Here is a 12182-nt window from a genome sequence, read left to right as displayed (position 1 = left end):
GTGTTGGAGTGGAGCCAGGTCATCCGCAAGGAAGAGGTCATTATAAGGACCACACGACACATGAACAAGATACGTAATGAGATTCGGATGTTGTATGCTCCATGCATTAAGCTGTGCAGTATATCGTATACATGCATGTATTGAATACATTATTCTATGTATATTCAATATACTATGTATTATTCATCTTACTTTATTAGTATATTGCGCGTATATGGAGTGTCAGATCGTCAACGATTGCGCACGCAACCACGTAGCTTCGTATTTTTTCATCAGCGCGCGTGTGTACTTGCGTCGTGTAGGTGCGTGTGCGCATGTGTAGTTACGTGCGTGCGTGCGCGCGTGCGTGCGTGGTGCGTGCGTGTGTGCGTGCGTGAGGCGAAAATAAAACAGCAAAACGAATGCATTTAGGCTATCAAATTCGTTGGGTAGTGATATCAAATAACATTGTTTGCCTCTATCGGCTTTTATTCAATTATAGACGTTATCACATTTCAGTCATGTGCTATAAATTTTTTACCGCATAACTGCATGGGTGGTCTTTCTAAAACGTTATTAAAAGCAAGAAGTTTAAAACAGAAAATGAAGGTACGTGCGGGCCATAGCAGGATTCCACTTAAATCACTATCATCTAATGATATCTTTTGCACTTATTTTTATTCAAGCGAGAAAATAAGTATTTGCGTGCTTTTGCAAAACATGGCTTGTTATTCATTGCTACCGCATTCGATTTATCTACGCCACTGCGCGCTATATTACGAGATACTACTAATGTTCAAAAGTAGACTTCAAAAATTTCATTTAAAATAAACGAAAGTGTGTTCTCCGCGGAAATAGTGCTATTCGAAATCGTGTTGCAATCCAGAGGGCCCAAAGTTCATTTTGTACGCTTGATCAAACTTCTGGCTTAGCTCATCATCAAAGTGGTTTTTCCAATCTCCGACTTGTCCTGGGAAATTGTAAACAAATAGAGAAATTTTGCTTTATATCGTATTGTAGGAAAATATTTTAGACACAATCACAACAACTAAAGAGGATAGTTTTAGCTTATAGTTATAGATACCACACTCATACGCGTGAGCGAGCACACACACACGCGCACACACGCACACGCACACACGTACGTGCTCACGCACCCGCGAACACATGCACGAATACAAACGTGCACGGACACGCACGCGCCACGATACATGCACGAGCGCACACACACAACCAACACACACACAATCACCAGGTAAACCGGGTAAATTGGGATGAAGACTTTACCAATATAGCAATTGGGAAATACATGCTCCAAAAAGTACATGTGCAATATAATCCAATAACAGAAATGCACTCACAATGCATCAACTAAAAACAGCAACACCGTCGCCCAACGACGCAACAACACCAACACACCGGCGCACAAACAACATTAACAGCGCAACGTTAATCTCGGCAACACTAACAATACCAATAAAACAACAACAACAACAACAACAACAACAACAACATCAACAACAACATCAACAAAAAGAACAACAATAACAACAACAACGACAACGACAACGACAACGACAACGACAACGACAACGACAACGACAACAATACAATAACAATAACAATAACGATAACTGTTATGTCTCCGTCGTAAGAACAATAACATTCATTGTATAGGTTTAATGCTGGTTTAATAACTCAAACAAAGGTTACAACTTAACACGGATCACAGCCAGCGAGGGCTGGAGCTGCCACAAAACGTCTACGCGTAGCTCGCGCTGCTAGCAAGTGCCAGCACAAAGAACCGTTACGCACACCTTCTGCGTTGTCGAATGACCTACTGACTCGAAGCCATTTATTCAAGACAGTTGTGCCGTGAAAACAACCTAATAACATAGCGTGATTTGTATCACTTCTTCCCCTAATTTGGGAACACCTAACCCGCTGTATTCTACGACCTGTAGAAATCTGGTCGCCGTCTAACTCGTTCAGGGTAGCGAGTTCTCTCGTTGCGGGCGGTCCCACGACAGTTCGGGCTCAGGAAGTATCTCCCGTTGTGTAGGGTTAACCTCGCCTTCACCACACTGCGGCTGAACGTCATAATGAGCCTCATTCTTGGCTGTAGTTGGTTCACGTGTCTTTTTCAAACCTCGTGATCTGTCTGTACGCCTGACTAACACTCACGCGAGAGTTCTTATGACAGTTCCCGGCACCCAGTTTCGGTCCGCGCGGCGTAGTTACGTGCATAGACTAATGAGTCAACGTCATAACGATGTTTGCCTTTATTGAGGTATGATCCTCCCTCACTGCTTCGCGTGGCCACAATAGTGACAGGAAATTTCTAGTTGACGCCCGTGTAGCACCTCGCAGCGCGACTTCCCCGCCAGCCCAGGATGTGGCGAACACCGGTACGTCGCTAGAAATACGGGATTGCGTCTTTCAATCCCGCTCCTCCCCACCAATTCTTATCCAACCTGCTTTTGAGCGACTGAACAAAACGGTCTGCTTCGCCGTTGGACGCAGGGTGATATGGTGGCGGAGTGACATGGTGAATGCAGCTGCACACAGAATTCTCGAACTCGCGTGAAACAAACTGGAGTCCGTTGTCGGTTACAATCGTATCCGGAGATCCTCTATTGTGAAGATCTGTTTCAACACAATCGATTTGTATCCTCTGATGTTGTTTTACGCAATGTTTAACATGGCAACATATGGAAACTTTGAGTGAGCATCAATGCACACTAACCACATCTTTCCCTTATAAGGGCCGGCAAAAATCTAGGTGAACCCGTTGCCATGGTTTTTCTGTTTTTGGCCACTCTTGAAACGTTTTGTTTGGCAGTTTCGCAGCACTGGACGAGTTTCTCAATATCTTGGCTAATGCCTGGCCACCACACATAACGACGTGCCATTTGTTCATTCGCCACCACTCCTCAGTGTGCTGTGTGTAACAGATCCAGTACTTTCTTTCGCAATGAGAACAAAACCACAATGCGAGTGCAAGTGTCACGTTGTAGCAAGATGATGTCGTTGAACATGAAAAGTAGTCCCTATGATTCCAGAATGGGCGGCAGGTGAGTTTGGTCGCTTGAGTTTTCCCGGCCAGGAACCATCCTCTATATGCCGTTTAACTTGCTTCAGTTGAGAGTCCTTGTGCAGCAGCTCGACCTTGACATCCTGCGCCTTTAAGGGAGAACTTTCTAACTCATCCAAGATAGCGTGTGCAATTTCGATGTTTTCTTCTTCCTCCTGTTTATCGAAACTAACATCCGGTCCCATCGGTAAACGCGAAAGACCATCTGCGTTACCATGTGCGTGCACTTGCTTATAGCAAATGTCGTACTGATAGAACATAAGCGTATGCCCAACGCTGAAGCCGTTGTGCTGCTAACACTGGAATGTTCTTGTCTGGAGAGAATATGGCAACCAGAGGCTTGTGGTCTGTTTTCAGCGAGAATCTCCTGCCGTATAGGAATTGTCTGAACTTCGTCACCCATAAACGATTGACAGGGCCTTTTCTCTATCTGCGAATATTTTACCTGATGTCGTTCAGGTCTTTGATGCATGCGCAATAGGGTATTCAACTCCCTTGTCCAATTGCAATAACACCGCTCCAATTCCATGCTGCGATGCATCAGTTGCTAAGATGAGGGGTTTAGCGTCATCATAGTGCGTTAACTGTGTTGCATCAATGACTTCCTCTTAAGCAGTTGGAAAGTTTCTTCTTGTGCTTGCTTCCATTCAAACTTTGCGTTTTTCCGCATTAGGGCATACAGTGGTCTAGCCTTCTCTGACAGATCGGCTATAAAGCGGCCATATTAGTTTATTTTCCCCATGAATGCTTGGATTTCTTGGCAAGTTTTCGGACGTGGCAACTGCTCGTCAGCTTTAATTGATGACTTAGATGGAGTCATCCCATTGCTACTTATTTCGTGTCCCAGGTACTCGACCGACTTCTTGAAAAATTAACACTTTTCCAAACGAATCCGGAAGCCAAACTCCTGAAGGCGGTTCAGAAGATTTTCCAGATTCTTCCAGTGTTCTGCTTCCGTACGACCCGTAATGATGAGGTCATCTAAGTATGCAGCTACACCAGGAAGCTGCCCGATCAACGAGTCCATGCAACGCTGGAACTGCGCGGGACTCGCTGCAATTCCAAAACACATCCGAGTATACTTAAAAAGTCCCCAGGGTGTGTTTATTACACAGAGCTCTTGAGCTTTTTCTTCCAGCTCCAGTTGCAAATACGCATCGGCAAGGTCAATCTTGGTAAAATGTCTGCCCCTTTTCAGACGTTCCAGCAGTTCATCCAGCTTTGGCAAGGGATGCTGGTCTACGTGGATGCATTTATTTAATGCCTCAAAATCACCACAGATACGCACTGCACCAGATGGCTTTGACACTACTACAATGGGTGCTGCCCACTCGCTGTAATCCACATGCTCTAGGACACCTTCTTTGACTAACCGATCCAGCTCCTCCTTGGTGGCCTGCTTCCGAGAGAAAGGAATATCTCTTGGCCTGAAGAACGCTGGCTTAGCATCAGGTTTGAGGTGGAGTGGTACTCTCAGTTTAGTGCAATGTCCCAGTCCTTCCTTAAACACATCCGGGTACTTATTGGCAAGTGTATATACGTCAGCTGCTAGGTTTTCACTCAAATTCGTGCTCTGGCTTCAGGTGATTCTGTGTCGACAGAACAGTTTTGCAAAACTGGTCGTTCGGCTTCGTCTTAAACACAGACAGTCCGTGGTGAGAGAGTCCGAACTCATCACTCCAATATAATCGAACAGGTTTGTTCCCTTAGGAATATCTACGACCAGTAGTTTCAGATTCTTCCTCTGCTCATTACCAATGGCGACATCCACGGGCACTGCCCTTCACTTGAGTGCTTGATTACCATAAGAGCGCAGCGGAATACATACTGGAGAGCAGGGAGGTGATCCTAGGTCTGCGTAACCATCTAAGCTAACCATTGAGCATGTGGAACCAGTGTCCCACTGAAACAAAACACTTTTGCCATTGACGTTTGTTCGAAACCAAATTTGTTTACCAATCCTCTCATATCTTGCGTTGCTGTCCGTTCCTACATCCATGTCAACCTGTCCACTGACGCGTCTGGATACACGAAATACGCTATTCGTATATTGTTGCACTGCTGTAGCATCGTGTTTGCTCATGTGGATGCGTGACTTATGTTGCGTTTGTTGACATACAGACGCTATGTGTCCTTCGATTGCAGATATGGCAAACGAGCTCCCGACATGGACAGTCTACACGCTCATGCTTGATGAAACACGCTGGACAAGACTTAAACTTCTTATGTCGCTCTCATTTTTTGTACTATAAACTTGACAAAATGAGTTTTGTGAACACAAAACTCAATTCTGTCAATCCTGTCCCACAAAACTCAATTTTGTGAACACAAAACTCAATTCTGTCAAACCGGTTCCAAAAACTCAATTTTGTAAACACAAACCTCAATTCTGTCGAACCGTTCACAAAACTCAATTTTGTAAACACAAAACTCAATTCTGTGGAACCGGTTCCACAAAACTCAATTTTGTAAACACAAAACTCAATTCTGTCGAACCGGTTCCACAAAACTCAATTTTGAAACACAAAACTCAATTCTGTCGAACCGGTTCACAAAACTCGATTTTGTTGCCCAAATATGGCACACGCATGTAAGAAGGGCTACCATTGGTTTCTTCTGACCAACTTAAGCCTTTCTTACATGCGTGTGCCATATTTGGGCAACAAAATCGAGTTTTGTGGAACCGGTTCGACAGAATTGAGCCCTGTCCTGCATGGCGCCCCGTAGTCCCACAAAACTCAATTTTGTGAACACAAAACTCAATTCTGTCAATCCTGTACCACAAAACTCAATTTTGTAAACACAAAACTCAATTCTGTCGAACCGGTTCCACAAAACTCGATTTGTTGCCCAAATATGGCACACGCATGTAAGAAGGGCTACCATTGGTTTCTTTTGACAATGGTAGCCCTTCTTACATGCGTGTGCCATATTTGGGCACAAAATCAGTTTTGTGGAACAGTTCGACAGAATTGAGCCTGTGCTGCATGGCGCCCCGTAGTCCACAAAACTCAATTTTGTGAACACAAAACTCAATTCTGTCAACCTGTACCACAAAACTCAATTTTGTAAACACAAAACTCAATTCTGTCGAACGGTTCCACAAAACTCGATTTTGTTGCCCAAATATGGCACACGCATGTAAGAAGGGCTACCATTGGTCAGAAGAAACCAATGGTAGCCCTTCTTACATGCGGTGCCATATTTGGGCAACAAAATCGAGTTTTGTGGAACCGGTTCGACAGATTAATGGTTTGTGTTTTACAAAAATTGAGTTTGTGGAACCGGTTCGACAGAATTGAGTTTTGTGGAACAGGATTGACAGAATTGAGTTTTGTGTTCACAAAATTGAGTTTTGTGGAACCGGATTGACAGAATTGAGTTTTGTGTTTACAAAATTGAGTTTTGTGGAACCGGATTGACAGAATTGAGTTTTTTGTGTACAAAATTTAGTTTTGTGGTGCAGGATTGACAGAATTGAGTTTTGTGTTCACAAAAATGAGTTTTGTGTGACAGAATTGAGTTTTGTTAGACAAAATTGAGCCTTGTCCTGCATGGCGCCCCGTACTAGCTGACTGTTTCCTGTTAAGCTGAGGCTTTGCGAGTCTTGGTTTCTTTTTATAAGTGTTTTTATAACTCCCAGACATCTTGTGAACCGACGTATTACTGCTGTCATTACCTTCGCCAACGAGTACTCTGTCCGTCTCCGTCGTTCTTACGAACATCGCTGCCCTTTTTAGTACTTCTTCTAAAGTTGGGTCAGGGTCAACAAGACACTGACGGCGAACATCTGAGTGTGGTGAATTTTTAATGATCACGTCTCTTATTTGATAGTCAACGTAACTCTGATGGTTACAACTGTTGCTCTTGCAAAAGAAATTGCAGTTACCTGCGAGGCCGCGTAGTTCAGCTGCCCACCCAGCGTACGTCTGGTCGGGTTTCATTCTGCACTGATAGAATTCGTACCGTGCTGCTTGGACATGTACAGCGTCTACAAAGTGACTTGTCAGCTTATCAGTCAGATGTGCAAACGACTTAGAGGTGAGGTCTTCACCCCCGAACAAGTTCCTCAGTAACTCGTACGTTTGAGCGCCTACCCCAGAAAGCAGGCATGCACGCTTCTGGCCCTCGTCCGTTACTCGGTACAAGGTGACATGCTGGTCGAAACGTTCCAAATACCTTTCCCACTTTTCCTTCGTTTTCTCGAACGCCTCGAATTTCGGTATGACTGGCGTTGACACAGTCGCCACTGCTGGTCGTGACAGCTGTTCCTTGAAAACCGCAACCAAGTCCTGCATCTGTCGTTGCGTCTGCTGCTGCAGCTGCTGCGTCTGCTGCTGCTGCTGCTGCTGCGTTTGCATTGCGTCTAGCACAGCTTTCAGGTTTGGATCCATGCTGGTAGATTAATCAGTTGGATCCCACTTCTGACACCAATTGTTATGTCTCCGTCGTAAGAACTATAACATTTATTGTATAGGTTTAATGCTGGTTTAATAACTCAAACAACAGGTTACAACTTAAACACCGCATCACAGCCAGCGAGGCTGGAGCTGCCACAAACGTCTACGCGTAGCTCGCGCTGCTAGCAAGTGCCAGCACAAAGAACCGTTACGCACACCTGCGTTGTCGAATGACCTACTGACTCGAAGCCATTTATGCAGACAGCTTGTGCCGTGAAAACAACTTAATAACATAGCGTGATTTGTATCAATAACAATATCCAACAAGAAGAAAAATTATGATAAAAGACCGTTTACACACCTTTGCGCATGAATTTGTGTGTTTCTGGTACATCGTTCTCTGGCAGCCAATCATAGTTTGCCTTCGGGTTTGTTTTCATCTTTTTGAAGCTAGTGGCTTCAGCGATCAGGTCGACTTGGTCCTCTGTGAGTTCCTTACCCAGATATTCGGCTATCTTACGGATACTTGCATTGGGATCCTACAAGCAATTCCACGTGATAGTAAGAATAGTACAAGTACTTTGGCCATTTCAATAATAAAATGATAGATGAAAGCCATAATTTCACATAAATGCGATGACGTACATACGCCTCTACATGCCACAATGTTAGGTCCTTACAGTTTGTGCACAGTGACGTACGCACACAAACGCACGCGCACACGCAATGACGCCCACACAAATATACATGTATATAAATAGATAAATAAATAAATAAATAAATAAAGAAATATATATATATATATATATATATATATATATTCATACCTTACCTTCTTCATGTCCTCGTATTTGATGAATAGAATGTTTGCTTCCTCTCTGACATCCCAGTAACTCAGGTTATGTTTCCAGTACGGCCCGTATGAAACTAAAAACGTTCAAAAACATTGCTCAAACATGAATTGATATCAACAGTTATACTACCAAAGACATACACTCCGAGCACCTGCGACACAATGTGGCAAGTTAGAAGGCATACGCACACTCACGCCCACATGCACGCGCGCACGTAAACACGCCCACGCATCTACATGCACTGACTGATCCTCACCTTTGTCTCCAAGAAAGAGCATTCCCCATTGCTTCAAAGACAGGTTCTCTACTTTCTGAGATTTTAGCATTTTTGCGAAGAAGTAGAAGGACACAAAATTGTCTTTCGAATTGCGCGAAACGTACACAATCTAAGAATATATAAACTATAAGCAGACTAATCGGCATATAGCTTCGCGTATGGTATAATTGCGTGTTTCCTTACATTGTTAAATATGTGAACATATACTTTATATTTATTAATATATATATATATATATAATCATAATATATATTCATATATAACAGTGTTTATTACCGGTGTGAACCGGTGTTAACACACAGGTGTTTATTCGCATTTGATATATATATATAAATAACATAGGCCTATATTATATATACAGCACCTTGCACTTTTTATCTTTGATTGTTTGCGGCAGAAGACTGTAAGAAGGAAGGTGGATCTTGATTAACCTCGGTGACGGCAGTGTGTCAGGGTTGACTGGCGTCCTTCCATCGAACGTGAAATCCACGCAGGGAAACCTCTCTTCGAGAATTTTCTCGTTCGCCTTCTATTGTAGTTGTTCATGATTAGATAAACTATCTCCTGTGTCCATGTTGTTCCTGTATGAAGAGAAAAAATGTTAAACGACTACAACTATACTAGCATGTAGGTAATAATTTAAAATGTCTTTATGCTATAATAAAACAATAATTACCAGTAAAAATTGTAATTATAAATGAATGAAATATATTTAGCGATTATTATAAACAACATTACATTTATTTGAATGATAACGTTTACTCACGGCAGAGGAAACTGGGAGTAAGAAAATATTCCAAGTAGGGTTTGCTCGAAAATCATAGATAGCGCATGACACAAACTATCGCGCATGATTTTGCGTCCATATTGTGGATGGAGAGCGGGCCATCAATATAACTAGTAACATATATATATATATATATAAGTAGTAATATATATAGTAACATCGGGTAGTGGAGGGTATTTGTCCTGATTGTAGCCTAAACTGTCATCTTCTCGTGGGTTATTTGACGTAACATTTGAACATGATTTACGAAAATGTGATTGAGCAAATCATAATGGTGACAAAACTCACCCCGACTTGTCACGCTACGAATATGTCGCTCTCGTTCACTTGGAAATTAATCAGCCGTTTTTTGTAGTGATCGATCGTGACATTTGGAAAGATGTAGCCGCCTAACTCTTTGGTAATGTTGGCACCTTGCCAAATACATTGTTATTCCACGAATTCTTATTATTATTCTTTTTCCGCCACTTTCTTGGCATGCATCTCTTCTTAGCTATAGGACCTACCGGTCTGTAATTATTATTATTATTACATGCCAACGACTAGTANATATGTATACACAATATGTAGTGCAACCAAACAGACACATCACGCAGCCCAACAGGTGAGCACGGTACAGGGGCGCCACTGTGACCACGCTAATCTATGTAGCCTCGTTCTCCCCCCGTATATACATAAGCTCTTGTCTTCTCCTGGCCATGATGTATGGAATCTGTTGCGTGTTTATATCGCTCCTGGGAATTATGAACATATAACAGATTCCATTACAGCAATCAACTCACTTGTTGGACCAATTACACCCACACCCGACATGCACATCACGACACTCCTCCCACGTTTTTCTTACTTTCACTCTCCACGCGCACGTGTTCACGCAAGCCCCATCCAGAGCCAATACCCCTTAGACTGCCCCAACAGCATTACTTTCTGCCAGTTATCCACCTTTATGCTTATCTCATCCGACTAGAGAGAGAAGAAAAGGTTACAATATCAAGAATGAGTTACGAAAATTATGACATAGATCAGGAGTGTCAATAGATTATGTTTTTGGATAAGAAAAAATAAAAATAAAAAACAAATCTAAAACAAACTTGTACATACAGGAAGTACAGTTTAATATGTATCATTACAATTCTCAAAAACTTGGCTTACATTATAGACTCTCTCCTAAAACTCCTCACAAAGTGTGATTTTTCATGAGGACAATTAACCAGGTCCATCTGAACAATTTCAGGATGCTTACCCCTTCTTTACTGTCGAGAAAGCTTGCGTTGAGGAACCCCACGACAGAACCTTGACTAGTTTTCCACAGGTGCTGATGAACATCCCCAAACAGAAAGAAGGCCACGACCTTCGTGCAGTCCTGAAGGTCACTCAGTCGCCATATTGAATACTTTTTACCCTGTGAGAGAATCTTACATGTGAAACGGCAGTAGAATGCACACATATTGCAATAGCTTTTATATGTATATAATAATATTATATATAATATATATATATATATAAATATCAGGAGTAAATAATCTCAAAAAATTTATTTGTACAATAATCACAAATAAGAAAGGATAAAATAATCACAAACAATAATCACAAAAAAAATCACAATAAATTTGTATATACATGATATATATATATACAGTGTTTCCCCTTGCCAAAAAGGTCGACCTGTGAGGTGGTAATTATTTTTGGGTGTGTTTGCGAGTTTCGAGGTCCTAGCAAAGCGAGGAATTTTTCCCCCCCAAATTTTTAGAAAAAATGGTCGAATTGGTGCATTTCTAATTTATAATTCGATTTTAGTTCAATAAAGTGTATAGTTTATTGATGGAAGAACAGTGATTTTCGTCAGCGAGGCAGTGTTTTGTACAAATTTCTGTGTGGTGGCTGAGAATTTGAGCAAGGCGGCCCGTCTCGCTCGTGTCAATGCAGAGGAAACACTATATATATATATATCTAGATAGATAGATAATATATATAGATACATTACATAGTTATTGCATCTGAACAGTAATTACAACCATACATTGGCTGATGTTTTCGGGTTTGTCTTGTTGATGACGACGCCCATCGTGACCCAGTCGCCCTCTATGTCCCCGCCTCGCATCTGACCTCGTATGCACGACAACTTCACCATCTTCCTTCCCATCATCCTCTCCTTCATCGTGGCAGACGACACTAGGGGGTTCCTGGAGTGACAACAGGGGGGATGGAAACACGAGCAACCGGGTTGAACAGATTTAATTTCTCATCAACATTAAAGATAAGTGGGTGATTGAGGATCGGCCATTTTAATTTTTACATTTTATTGTCAATGGTAGTTTATAGTTTTAATGTGTTCTATATTACAATTACTGCTAGATAGCAACGCACACGATAGCAAACGTACACAATAGCGATCTTAGAGAATGCCGTCCATGTAGGAGTTTTCCTTCTTTTGCTTCACTGGCAGACGACTTGGTTTGATCCTTCCTTCACGAACGTACTTCCCCCTAAGAACTTTCTGTTGGAACTTATCACGTTCACTGGAGTTTTCCCTGAAACGAGAATCAAGAACGAGACACAGTAGCAGTACAGGCCAAGCATAATGCCACAATCTCCATTGGTCAAACCTTAAAGTGATGGCCCTGTCCGCTACACTTTGTTAAAGTGATTACGTCACTGTAAATAGTAAACATATAAAAACATACATTTCCACTTTTTCTCAAAATCTAAGTAATTCTGTTCACTTGTTTATGGTTAAATTGCTGCATTATACTTCCTATTTTACTATATTGTTTGATGTAAAGCATGCACT

The 12182-nt window shown here is 42.1% G+C and overlaps 2 protein-coding genes across 2 annotated transcripts in view; both read right to left on the bottom strand.

Annotated features, from left to right (window-relative positions):
- Positions 1–420: 420 nt before the first annotated feature.
- On the bottom strand, positions 421–11549 carry LOC106818619 (sulfotransferase 1A1-like). The gene is made up of 6 exons (XM_014823310.1): positions 11412–11549; positions 8969–9133; positions 8584–8713; positions 8306–8400; positions 7835–8012; positions 421–949 (listed from the first exon to the last, which is right to left on the bottom strand). Exons 1-6 carry the CDS (start codon positions 11547–11549, stop codon positions 840–842), a joined length of 816 nt encoding a protein of 271 aa, XP_014678796.1. The 3' UTR covers positions 421–839.
- LOC106818620 overlaps positions 10269–12182 on the bottom strand; it is a 14141-nt gene continuing 12227 nt past the window's right edge. The window contains exons 7-10 of the mRNA XM_014823311.1: positions 11775–11922; positions 11412–11574; positions 10635–10793; positions 10269–10354 (exon numbers count right to left, since the gene is read on the bottom strand). Of these exons, the coding sequence (XP_014678797.1) occupies positions 11828–11922 (95 nt within the window). The 3' untranslated portion in view covers positions 10269–10354; positions 10635–10793; positions 11412–11574; positions 11775–11827. The remainder of the gene's footprint in view (positions 10355–10634; positions 10794–11411; positions 11575–11774; positions 11923–12182) is intronic.

This window comes from Priapulus caudatus, unplaced genomic scaffold (assembly GCF_000485595.1).
Source record: "Priapulus caudatus unplaced genomic scaffold, Priapulus_caudatus-5.0.1 Scaffold2383, whole genome shotgun sequence".
NCBI lineage: Eukaryota > Metazoa > Priapulida > Priapulimorpha > Priapulimorphida > Priapulidae > Priapulus > Priapulus caudatus.
The sequence above is the reverse complement of the archived record's forward strand: the minus strand, read 5'-3'. Positions and strand labels throughout refer to the sequence as shown.

Excerpts from the sequence above, each read along its gene's own strand:
- LOC106818619 (XM_014823310.1), bottom strand. The coding sequence starts at position 11,549 with ATGAAGGAGAGGATGATGGGAAGGAAGATGGTGAAGTTGTCGTGCATA. Across the intron at positions 8,714-8,968 it reads TCAAAGATAAAAAGTGCAAG|ATTGTGTACGTTTCGCGCAA; the intron begins GTGCTGTATATA and ends ATATATTCTTAG. Across the intron at positions 8,401-8,583 it reads GCTCTTTCTTGGAGACAAAG|TTTCATACGGGCCGTACTGG; the intron begins GTGAGGATCAGT and ends GAACGTTTTTAG.